Genomic DNA, 12,500 nt, shown 5'->3' on the forward strand with positions numbered 1-12,500 from the left:
TGGTGTATGTGTGTGTGTGTGTGTGTGTGTGGTGTGTGTGTGTGTGTGTGTGTGTGTGTGTGTGTGTGTGTGTGTGTGTGTGTGTGTATGGTGTATGTGTGTGTGTGTGTGTGTGTGTGTGTGTGTGTGTGTGTGTGTGTGTGTGTGTGCAGGCAGCAGCGGCTGGTCTCCCTCTCCCATAGACAGGCAGCCGTGGCTGCAGATTGACCTGGGGAAGAAGTACCGGATCACGGCCATCTCCACTCAGGGCACCTTCAACTCCTACGACTGGGTGACCAAGTACATGGTGCTGTTTGGGGACCGCCCCGATGCCTGGACCCCATACGTCATGAAAGGGGGGAACATGGTAAGAAGAAGCCCTCTCCATATTTAAAAGAGAACTGCAGTCTTAAATGCATTCCCCTTTGCCGTCTGTACATAAAAGCTCAGTTGTAACCAGTGTGGAGAAGCAGATTACTCATAGTCATTGATATTATATTCACATACTGTATAGTCATGTTAAACATGCATTAGGATCTATGGATGACTACTTTATATGAACTCTATATGGTTCTTTTGCTTTACTGTATAAAACACAGAAGTCAAAATAAAGTGTTCAAACATGAAACAAAAACAACATTTGAATGGACTGGATGATGGCGGTTACGACCAACTGAGCTCTGTTCTCTGTAGACATTGCCAGGGAACTGGAACTACTACCAGGTGAAGAGGAACGTATTCCACTACCCCTTCACGGCAAAGCATGTACGGTTCCTGCCCATGGGCTGGAACACGGAGAACAGAGGCAAGATCGGCGTCCGGCTGGAACTGTACGGCTGCCCTTACGGTGAGCAGGCCACTGGTCACCATTCATTTCAATTAATCATCAAAGACCAATTAGATCTCATCAGCTATCAGCTAGGGCGGGGAACACATTGGCCAGCGGCAAGCTTAACGCAACGCTCACACCATAAAAAGTTCTATCTCGTTCCTATGGTAACACAAACGGTTTGCCTTAACTGACAATTGAAAATACGCTCGCATTCCGCTTTGAAAGTTGATTACCGGTAATTTCAACTAATCATCAAAGACCAATTAGATCTCATCAGCTAAGCAAACAGCTAGGGCATTACTGCATCAGCAACATACATAAAGGAGTGGTGAATGGTGTGGAGATAGCCTTGTGGTTGGAAATGGGGTTGAGAATGATTAGAGTGTAAAAATATTCTAAACTAATCCAAGTTCAAAGAAACAATCCAAACAGAAATCAGCGTTTGGTGCTCTTGTTGAGTTGTGGGAAAGCCAGCCTGGTCCCCATCAAATTGAATGGCATTCATGTCAATCAGTTGGCTGTAGAACTTGATTGCAGAAATCTTGACCACCACTGTCCTCTGGTGGCTCTCTCTGTCCTCAGACTCGTACGTGATGCACATGGAAGGCAACGACATGGTGGCCTACAAGTTCCCCGAGAAGTTCCGCACGCTGCAGGACCACTTTGCGCTGAACTTCAAGACCCTGGAGAGAGAGGGGACGCTGCTGCACAGCCAGGGCCAGCAGGGAGACCTGCTCACGCTGGAGCTGAAGAGGGGTCGCCTCTACCTGCACATGAGCCTCGGTACGCAACGCCGCCAGGTGTCCTCTCTCACACACACACACTCACACACACACACACACACACACACACACACACACACACACACACACACACACACACACACAGCCACACACACACACACACACACACACACACACACACACACACACACAGCCACACACACACACACACACACACACACACACACACACACACACACACACACACACACACGCCCCTAACACAGGCATCTCCTCCTCTAGGCAGCAGCACTGTGCACCAGACGGACGGCTTGACCAGCATCCGCGTGGGGAACTTGCTGGACACGCAGCACTGGCATTACGTCACCATCAAACGCTACGGCCGTCAGGTCAACTTCACGCTGGACAGCCAGACCGAGACGGCCGTCCTCAATGGAGAGTTCAACTACTTGGACCTGGAGACGCAGGTGCTGTAGTCGCACGCAAAAGCTTGCGATCTTGGCTGAGCCAAATTCTGGAAGCTGACAGACCATTTAAACAGACAGCAGTAGTTTGAAATCAATACTTACCACTTAACAGCCACTTCTCATATACATAGTATGTTACAGTAATACATTTCAATCATTTCAATCGTAGCTGTAATTGCTGTTAGTTTTGACGGCTGTGCTCTGCTGCAGATGTATGTTGGAGGGGTGATCGAGAAGGACCTGCCCCATCTGCCTGGCAGGCCAAACTTCAGAGGCTGCTTAGAGAACGTCTTCGTCAATGGAGTCAACGTCATTAAAATGGCACAGAACCAGGAACCTGAGATCCGGCTAGCAAATGGAAAGGTAACACATTCAGTTTCTCAAAACAGCTGAGCCGTACAAGTACAACGCTTAGTATTGGACACTGGACCTAAAATGTGATTGTTCTGAAGATTGGTCACACTGGTTACACCAGCGAGCAACCACACTGGTGATGGTCTGATAGATCTGAAAAATGATATGATTATTGATATGATATGATAATGATATGATTATTGATATGATATGATATGATAATGATATGATTATTGATATTGAAAGGTGATTGAACACATACTGTATGTCAAGCTGTCCAGCAAAGCTTGACCTAACATATCATGATGTCAGCTAACTAGTTTAGTACTGTTCTGAAACTTGTGCTACAACACCATTGACAGAATGTGACCAGTGAGGTGTCTGCATGTCAAAAAGCATAGTACATTCAATAATAATACATTCAATAAGAACAGTTCCAGTTATTTATTTGTGGACCTCACCCATGTTCCTGTGTGACCGTTTCCCTCAGACAAAGATGCACTACACGTGCCGCGACCTGCTATGGAGGCCCGTGACCTTCATTGGGCCCAACAACTACCTGCAGGTGCCCGGCTTCTACCGCAAGGATCGGCTGGCCGTGCGCTTCAAGTTCCGCACGTGGGACTACACTGGCCTGCTCATGTACACCCGCTTCGCCGATGACCTGGGCTCCCTGGAGCTGGGCCTGAGCGAGGGCCAGGTCAACATCACACTCTTCCAGCCGGGCAAGAAGAGGCTCAGGTTCGCCGCAGGTGAGTGCTCGGGGAGGGGTGGGGGATGGAAAGACGAGGGATCTGATAATCAACCATCACGTCATAAGCCCAAAGTGTTATTTCGGGGGGTGGGGTGGGTAGTGGCCTTTAGTTGCAACAGGACATGGAAGGGAAGAAGGAATAAATGGAAGAAGGATTGGGAACTGACCGTGGGTCAGAATCAAATCCGGTTGCCTGTGGGAGTGTAGACCCAAATGTGGTAGGATGCTGCCGCCTGCGCCACAACGTTCCATCACACCCTCTGTTCTTTAATCGGAGGTGTCATTGATGAGCAATGATCTTCAGATCATCCACTGTACAAACCTCATTATGAGTCTATTGTAATCAGCCACATTCCCCACAATTTACTGTATTACAGAGTTGATTTAAAGGAGGAGGAAGTAGACTGCTAAGACAATGAGAGATGAGAGCTGAAGAAGAGCCTTTGTTATGCCCTCAGTCCCATGGCATGACTGTCAAACGGAGGGGGCACTGAGCTGCCATGGTCTGCTGCCCTTCCTTGGCAGCAGCGAGAAAAATAAGTCCTGTTTGTTTGGGAAGGAGGTGGAGGACACCCACGCGTCTCTCTCTCTTGCCCACAGGCTACCGATTGAACGATGGCTACTGGCACACAGTGGACTTGGCAGCCAAGGACAACCTGCTGTCGGTGACCATAGATGAGGACGAGGGCTCACCGCTGAAGATTACCAACCCGTTCATGGTGCGGACGGGTGACCGCTACTTCTTTGGGGGTGAGTGAGCGATGGGGGTCCGTCGGAGTGGTGAGCTAAAAGAGAGCTTTAGTGGAGTTCTGCTGGGGAGAGAGATTACTGTAGAGAGCATATGACTCATTCCTGAAGGATTCATTCCTCACACACACACACACACACACACACACACACACACACACACACACACACACACACACACACACACACACACACACACACACACACACACACTCACTCACACAGCCACACACACACACACACTAACACACAGATCCACACACACCCACACTGCTGACCTGGCAGCACACCTACCTATACCCGCACTTGCCCAAAACAAGGAGAGATGTCTGACCTATTTGTAATACTTATGACATTGAAATTGAAAGTAATCGGAAAATCTATGGAAGCGACCAATTGTTTTTCAAGAGAGACAAATCGGAGCACTTTGTCGTTGGCTGGCAGGCTGTCCAAAGACCAATAACACGGGCCGGTGTGTGACGAAGCTCAACACCTTCCACGGCTGCATGCAGCAGATATTTGTAGATGACGAACCGTTTGACATCGACATCATGCTGCAACGGAAATGGGCCCGCTACACAGAGCTACTGCTAGGCACCTGTGGCATAACAGACAGGTGTGTATATGTGTGTGTGTTGTGTATTTGTGTGTGTGTGTGTGTGTGTGTGTGTGTGTGTGTGTGTGTGTGTGTGTGTGTGTGTGTGTGTGTGTGTGTGTGTGTGCGCGTGTTTGTGTGCGCGTGTTTGTGTGTGTCTGTATGTGTTTGTTTGTGTTTGTGTGTGTGTGTGTGTGTGTGTGTGTGTGTGTGTGTGTGTGTGTGTGTGTGTGTGTGTGTGTGTGTGTGTGTGTGTGTGTGTGTATTGATGAAAAGAGATTAAAATTAATGGAAATAAAGGGTGAAGGATGACACAGATACCGAAAAAAAGCAATCTAGAGACACAGAGCTTGTCTGGGCTGCCTGTGCAAGAGAGATCGAATTGAAGACAGGATAGGGAACAGACTGTCCTCTTGAGAATAGAACAGGTATCATGTGTGAATGCATGTGTGCATACTGTATGTGCTTGTACCTGTGCTTTAGCAAGGGACGCAGACCACATTACAGACCAAATCCTCCTCCATATGATCTATAATGTGATGGATATGACAGTCATCACTTCATTCCACCCCCCCTCCTGTGTACTTCAGGTGACAGGGTCATGGCTCATAAGTGCAGAGATGTATGTTAATACTGCTGGAAGAAGCCTGGTCCTCCACGGGCACTGATGCTCACGGGAGATTTACTGCCGTCTGCCTGAGGTGTCTGTGCGTAGCTAAATGCATGGGAGGCTTCGCCACCGCCACATAAGACTGATGTCAACCCACTGTGCTTACGGTGGCCTTAAGCTAAGGTTCGGAACTAGCAATGTGAATATTTCCTGACTGTGTTTTGGGAGAGTGCTAAAGCTAGCCTCTTGGGTCATTAATCACACAGCAGGAGGAGCGGGGACGAGGAGGAGAAGCTGCATTGTTAATGGGTTCACAGGGAAAGGGCTGGGAGGGGTTCAACATCACAAGGCAGCTCTTGTTTTTGCCAGTTGAGTCCAAAGGACACACGGCAACATTAATCATTGGGATTTTCATTCTAAATCCTTTCCTGTAAGAAGAAGGACAGAACACCAGCGATGTGTTTATCATGGTCCTAACATGGCTGAGTGAATGTGTGATATGAGGAGGCTTACAGGCTGAATGCTTGGTCTCAGTCCGTTTTGGGCCAGGGGGATGAGGGCCCTGAGAAGATTAAGAGTGCTGTCTAAGGTTCAATTATGTAAATAAGTGCTATTTCAAGAAAAAGTCCTAAGTATATTGCTCTAGAGGCATTTCTTAGTAAAAGTTAGGAACAGGACTTTTTTATCATAATTAACATGTGCTGAATCCCCTGTTCCCATGTGGAATTTTGAGTTTTTGACCATCTAATTAGTATAAACAAAATGGCTGCCAAAATTACGGTTTGTGCACTTTCTCTGGGCGGGCATCATTATATCATGTAAATAAATTAACATTGTTCACATGTGTGCATGTCAGAAATCTCCTTTGGGCAATACATCAAAAGTTAAGGCTATGAAAAAAATAAAACAACGAAGCTAGCATCAAGCTATCATCATATCATTGATTCCAAATGGGAAAGGCCACTGTTTTTATTGTGATATAGCATTTGTTGAGTAAAGGAAACAAACTAAATAGTCAGAACAAATTAGTCATTCTGTCTTACAATATAATATTTCTGGTGAACACTGACCTGTTATTTTGTGCATTTGAGTATGTCCATATAAGAACATCAACATCATGCTGGTGGCAGCAAGAGGCCAAACTTCCCAAATTTCCCCAAACTAAATTCTCTTTTGGTTTATTTATGCAGCAGATATTCCCAGAAAAATTGTAAATATTAAGAATTGAGACAAATTAACAAACAAACATTAGTTTTGAACAGATAAAGAAAATAAACACAGTAAACTTGGCCTAAAATTACCTTGTTAAGTTGAACATAACATTATCTGAATATTAACTAAAACATGAACTGCATGGCATATAAAAGTGAATGTTATTTAAACAATGGTACGACAGGATTCTCCAATATGATCACAACAACAAAGAGCTATAGGCCCTGGGCAGCATGCAGTCTTACCACTCTCTTCACCTCAAGCCTAACACTGACTCCAGCATAGTCCCAGGCTAACACTGACTCCAGCATAGTCCCAGGCTAACACTGACTCCAGCATAGTCCCAGGCTAACACTGACTCCAGCATAGTCCCAAGCCTAACACTGACTCCAGCATAGTCCCAGCCTAACACTGACTCCAGCATAGTCCCAGGCTGTCTTCTGACCACAGGTCTGCCCTGTAGAGCTCTGCTAGGCCCTGGGCAGAATGCATACATCCACCGTCTCAGACTCCAGCATAGGCCCAGCTCAACGCCTAACCCTAGTGCTGCCCTGGGCCCCAGGCTTCCTGCAAACACCCACCCATACCTCAGACCTAACCCTAACCCCAACCCTTACCATCTACATTTTAGATAAATTCCTGAAATATAGTTAATTTAGGTTAAGACCATGGAATTTTATAATACATTTTAACATGCTTTTACATATAGGAGAAGCTAAAGGGTATGGTACCAATAGGCCAGTGCACAGAAAAAACACTACACCACTTTTAAACTTCATTCTTTCCCTTACCTAACCCCAACCCTAGCCCCAACCTATCAGCCTGCTGCCTGTGGTGTCTAATTCTGATGAAGTAATTCAAACTCAGAAGGATTTTGACATAGTGAAAGAATACTGAAGAATTGTAGCTGTAATGCATTCCAGAGCATGGGTTCCCGAAGCAAGCTGGCTCTACCATCTTGGTTTTAGGCTTTATACCCTGTCTTCACATCATTTGTTTTTCTCACTCAGAATAGTCCTCTATTGTCTTCTCCATACCTGCTAATAAATAGTCTAGTTCTTCCATCTGTTTGCTTCTTTTTGACGTCTAACCTTGCTGACCATACATTCCTAATGGCTTGCTCATCTCTCTTAGTGCCAAGTCTTATTTGTGTGGCTAATATTAGTCCTCTGCCATCCCCAGGAACTGCCACTAGCTTGTCCCAGTCACAGGGAAGATGGACTGAAAGGATCTGGTCATATCTGAGGCTGCCAATGTTCAATCAGTCATGTTCATTGTTGAGACCATGGAAAGTCTAACCTTTGAGTTCACTTCTTGGCAGAACATGCAGGCATTCCAGTTCATGGTCACAACAGAACTCCTTGTCTTCACGATCCTCAACACAGAGAAGCAATTGACAGAGTGCTTGTTGTCCAGAACACAGAACAGCACTTGGTCTGCAGAATGTAATAGAAATAGAAAGTAGAATAAAAAAAAACTCTTGGATAACTCCGAACTCAATGTAATGTAAAAGAATGTAAAATGAATTGGAAGTAAAATCAAGTCATTTTCATCTTTTTACCATGTTGCCAGGGATGGGCAGTATTTCTAATACATGTATTTAAAATATGTATTTCAAATACAAAATACTATTTTGTAATTGAAACACTTGAAGCGAAAACTATCATTAACTTGTTCAGAAAATTTAAATAGTCTGGCGAGGTGGGGCCACAGGTTGGCACATTCCCGGGATGGACCTGCTGCGTCTTCATCCATAGTTTCGTCCATGGTTTCGTCTCTTATCTAAATCTGAGTTGACTTTGGCGGAAAGCTGAAGGTGATTGCTGATAGGCTGTCCCAATCAGTGGCACCTGCACAATCCAATCACGTTTGAGAGGGAAACAACAAATTGAGGGTTTCCAAGATTTTTCTTTTTTCCTTTTTTTTTAGAAGTAGTAACCGGTACTCACGGTTATGGATAGAAATGTAGTGGAGTAAAGAGTACAATATTTGCCTCTCAAATGTACTTGAGTACAGTCATGAGTACTCCACAAAAATGATACTCGAGTAAAGTACAGATCCCTCAAAATTGTACTCAAGTACTGTACTCAAGTACATGTACTCCGTTACTGTCCGGCTCTGGTCCTATGCTCCCAAGGTCCTATGTTCCCAGGGTCCATGATCTCCTGTTCAATTTTCTGTTAACACACATTGAGCTGAGGACTGTTCAATGCAAGCATCGCTACGATGGAGGGGTGTGAGGAACTGGTGATGCGTTGGGCAACCGGTGATGCGGAGGCAGAGCAGTTTCCATATCATACTGTGTGCTAGCTTTTGACTTCCTGAAGTCTACAATGAGCTCTTTGGTCTTCTTGGTGTTGGGAGCCAGGATGTTGTCGGTGCACCACGATGTTAGGTGCTGCACCTCCTCCCTGTAGGCCGTCTCATCATTGTTGCTGATGAGACCAATCACTGCAGTGTCATCTGCAAACTTAACAATGGTGTTAAAGCCATGTACATACTCCTGCTCCTGTTCTGACGGAAGGTGAATTGGAAGGGGTTCAGTGAGGGTGGTAAACAGGTCTTGAGGTGGGCCAGGACCAGCCTCTTGAAGCACTAGTTATTATATAGTTATTCATTTAGTTAGACATTCAATTTTACTAACACAATGGTTATTAAGAAATATGTATGTAACTGACTCATGCCGAGACTACATACATTACCAACCTAATTCGCTTCCAATACCCCATTGTAGAGGACTAATTTAGCTCGTAGATAACACACACACTTACCATAACCTCCAATGAGAAAGCGTTACTAGCTATCTGTGGAACTTCAGTATAACCAAAGAGCCTTGATTGCTCCGCTTTAACCCTCTCTGGTATAACATAGCCAATTATCTCTTCTTAGTTATAGGGAATACGTTTGTATTTCAAGTGATATAATTAAGGTACGACTTATGTTTATGTTATAACATCCACAAACATGTCATTTTTGATCAAATTTAATTGAGACATAGTAAAATTAATCTGACAATGTAAACCACTATACAGATTGTACATGAAAAATGTTGTCATATTTGGATTCCCAAGAGTTCAAGCTTTTAAATGGTGTATAATATTATTATGCTACATAGCAATATGGTGCATACAATTTTTTACATTTCATCACTACACATCTTTCTTGACCCTCAAAATTGATGCTAGTTTATGCTAATTATATGGTCAAAATCTCAAAATTCAGCTTGGGAATAGAGCTAGTTAGATTCAGCACACCTTAATTATGATAAAACGTCCTGTTCCCTTCCTTTTACTAAGAAATGCCTCTAGGATGCACATATCTCAAAAATAGGGAGGGGTGGTGGGGCTTACGTGACCTCACAGTGAGTGAAGGATTTAATTTGATTTCCTGCTACGCCCTTGGTATCCTGACTTGAGCTCCCGTCAGTCTGGTAGTGACAAGGTCCTCCATGGTCACAATGGGTTCTGTCTCTGCAGGTGTACACCGAACCCGTGTGAGCACGAGGGTCGATGTATTCAGTCCTGGAATGACTTCCTGTGCGTGTGTGAAAACACAGGATACAAAGGAGAAGTCTGTCACAACTGTGAGTATCACACACACAGAAAAATGCCACTGATTCTGATATGCCACTAGAATAAGACAAGGAATGATGACAGCATCTGTGAACCTGTCCATCTCTCTCCCTGTCTCTGGTCATCAGCTGTGTACAGGGAGTCCTGTGAGGCGTACCGACTCAACGGGAAGTACTGGTCAGGGAACTACACCATAGATCCAGACCTGAGTGGACCGCTGAAACCCTTCATGGTCTACTGCAAGATGACCCGTGAGCATCAGACGAGCTAGAGTTGTCACCGCTATAGCGGTGTTAGAGCATCTGTGTATTTCACCAGGATATAATGCACCATTTATCCATGAACATATAGAATTCATATGGCAATGACAACTTGACTAAGAGAGAAATTAACCAAATTCAATGACATCATTCAATGACAACTTGACTAAGAGAGAAATTAACCAAATTCAATGACATCATTCAATGACAACTTGACTAAGAGAGAAATTAACCAAAAGTTCTAAAATTTTTTAGAACTTAGAGGCAGTAAGTCAGAGCTCAATAGTGACATAAGAAGTCAGAAATCAGTAGTACCAATAGAGCCACCAGGATTGCAATTAGTCAGTGACAGTCTGCAAAGTCCACAGCTCAGTGAGTTTGGTCACTTCTGATTTCTCTTTTCTCTTATCTCTTCTGAATCTGATTTAATTTCTGAACAGCATTCAAATCTTGGACGATAATTGAGCACAACCGTATGGAATACACAAAGGTGTCTGGCTCCACTGTAGACCGGCCATACATAGGGGAGGTCCGGTATGTGAACGCCAGCTGGGATGAGGTCACTGCTCTGGCCAACACGTCCCTGTACTGCGAACAGTGGATCGACTTCTCATGCTACAAGTCCCGCCTCCTCAACACACCCAGTGAGTGCCTGAGTGGCTAGTACCAGTGCCACTCTTCATTCTGATAACACTTTACTTGAAGACTTAAAACATCATCTCTAAAGATTTAAGTTCAGTATGTAAAATTGTAGTTGAACGATTACTAAACATCACCATAACCAAATCCAACCACTAACCTTAACCATAAATTATAGTTAACAGACTGTCAACAGCTACTTTGAGCATCTCTAGCTAGTCTGTGGGCAAACTAGCCATGTAAAGAGTAACCCCACATTCCTGCCTGCGGTCTAAATAGTTTCCTTCCTGACTGGCTTGCTTGCTTTGCTAAAAAATCAAATCCACATTAGTTAGTTCAACAGAAATGACCCATGTTATGTAGTAAAATGGCAAATAAACATGTCCTGATACAATGGTTTCCTTCCCATTCTTTGTCAGATGGGAGGCCATACAGCTTCTGGATTGGTCGCAATAATGAGAGTCATGAGTACTGGGGCGGAGCCTTCCCAGAGAGTGGGAAGTGTGGCTGTGCCATCAACCACACCTGCACCGACGCCAAGTTCCAGTGCAACTGTGACGCAGACTATCGCCAGTGGTGAGAGAGAAAGAGAGAGAGAGGAGAGGAGAGAAGAGGAGAGGAGGAGGAGATTGAGATAAGGCTTATGTGAGTTATTAAGAGAGTTATGTCTCGAGGGTTTTAGTGCTCAATAGCGTGACTGTCTGACCTGTAGGTACTCAGATAAGGGCTACCTGATGTTCCGGGACCACCTACCTGTCAGGAAGATCGTTATTGGCGACACCAATCGCACCGGCTCAGAGGCTCAGTTCAGCCTGGGGCCGCTCCGTTGCCATGGAGACCGTAAGTCATGGAACTCACTAGGGGTGGAGGTATTTTAACCTCATAAAATCAGCCACCACAAAATAAATATATATATAGAATCAGACTCATCATGGGCTGTAGTATCATTGTAGTGTAATTGTAGATCATAAAAAGCATCAAAACTTGATTGGTAGTTTTAATATGTTGTATGTAATATAGTTTGTAGTGTATATGGTAATTGCTGTAGGCTTGATGTATTGGGATGTTTTATGCTCCCTTTAGGAAGCATCTGGAACACCATCGCCTTCACCAAGCCCACCTACATCACTTTCCCCACGTTCGTCCCCGGCCCCAGCGCTGACATTACGTTCCACTTTAGAACCTACCGCTCCAGTGGTGTGTTCGTGGAGAACGCAGATGACCACCACCGCAACTTCATCCGAGTGGAACTCAACTGTGAGTAAACCAGCACACCAGGGACAACAAATCAGCAAAATCTTAGTTCTCACAGATACATTAGAAAATCAGGGAGACCTCTTTAAAGATTTGCTCACATGAAATGTGTTGACTGTTATGGCTGGCAGTATTGTAGGTCAGAAAAAAAACAACATATATTCCCACATTTTTTATATCACAACATATGTTTTCGTAAGTGGATTTAGCTGTTGTTTACTTCTCATCTATAATCCATCCTCCTCCTTACAACCACACCTCTCTAATCTCCACCTCAGCCACCCAAGAGGTGATATTTGTGTTCATGGTGGGTGACGGCATACAGAACGTGACGCACCGCTCGCCGCGACCACTCAATGACAATGAGTGGCACTACGTGGAGGCTGAGCTCAACGTGAAGATGGCACGCCTAAAGGTGGACTTCTATCCGGCTGCCATCCGGAAGTTTCCAGGCCAGACCTATGTTAACATGCAGTTCTCTC

General features: G+C 44.8%; 1 protein-coding gene and 1 long non-coding RNA gene across 2 annotated transcripts in view; one reads left to right on the plus strand and one right to left on the minus strand.

The window, feature by feature from the left end:
* LOC121706055 overlaps nt 1-6,928 on the minus strand; it is a 17,666-nt gene extending 10,738 nt beyond the window's left edge. Inside the window, exons 1-2 of the long non-coding RNA XR_006030962.1 lie at nt 6,918-6,928; nt 3,707-3,710 (exon numbers count right to left, since the gene is read on the minus strand). This is a non-coding gene — a long non-coding RNA (uncharacterized LOC121706055). The remainder of the gene's footprint in view (nt 1-3,706; nt 3,711-6,917) is intronic.
* Nucleotides 1-12,500, plus strand: part of cntnap1 (contactin associated protein 1) — a 29,465-nt gene that overhangs the window by 9,375 nt on the left and 7,590 nt on the right. Inside the window, exons 3-17 of the mRNA XM_042087436.1 lie at nt 153-346; nt 673-826; nt 1,394-1,594; nt 1,837-2,021; nt 2,232-2,384; nt 2,866-3,127; nt 3,730-3,879; nt 4,321-4,492; nt 9,770-9,876; nt 9,994-10,116; nt 10,566-10,769; nt 11,184-11,340; nt 11,477-11,604; nt 11,848-12,021; nt 12,297-12,500. The exon at nt 12,297-12,500 is cut by the window's right edge and continues 15 nt beyond it. Of these exons, the coding sequence (XP_041943370.1) occupies nt 153-346; nt 673-826; nt 1,394-1,594; nt 1,837-2,021; nt 2,232-2,384; nt 2,866-3,127; nt 3,730-3,879; nt 4,321-4,492; nt 9,770-9,876; nt 9,994-10,116; nt 10,566-10,769; nt 11,184-11,340; nt 11,477-11,604; nt 11,848-12,021; nt 12,297-12,500 (2,568 nt within the window). The remainder of the gene's footprint in view (nt 1-152; nt 347-672; nt 827-1,393; nt 1,595-1,836; nt 2,022-2,231; nt 2,385-2,865; nt 3,128-3,729; nt 3,880-4,320; nt 4,493-9,769; nt 9,877-9,993; nt 10,117-10,565; nt 10,770-11,183; nt 11,341-11,476; nt 11,605-11,847; nt 12,022-12,296) is intronic.

Source organism: Alosa sapidissima, chromosome 3 (genome assembly GCF_018492685.1).
Source record: "Alosa sapidissima isolate fAloSap1 chromosome 3, fAloSap1.pri, whole genome shotgun sequence".
Lineage (NCBI taxonomy): Eukaryota > Metazoa > Chordata > Actinopteri > Clupeiformes > Clupeidae > Alosa > Alosa sapidissima.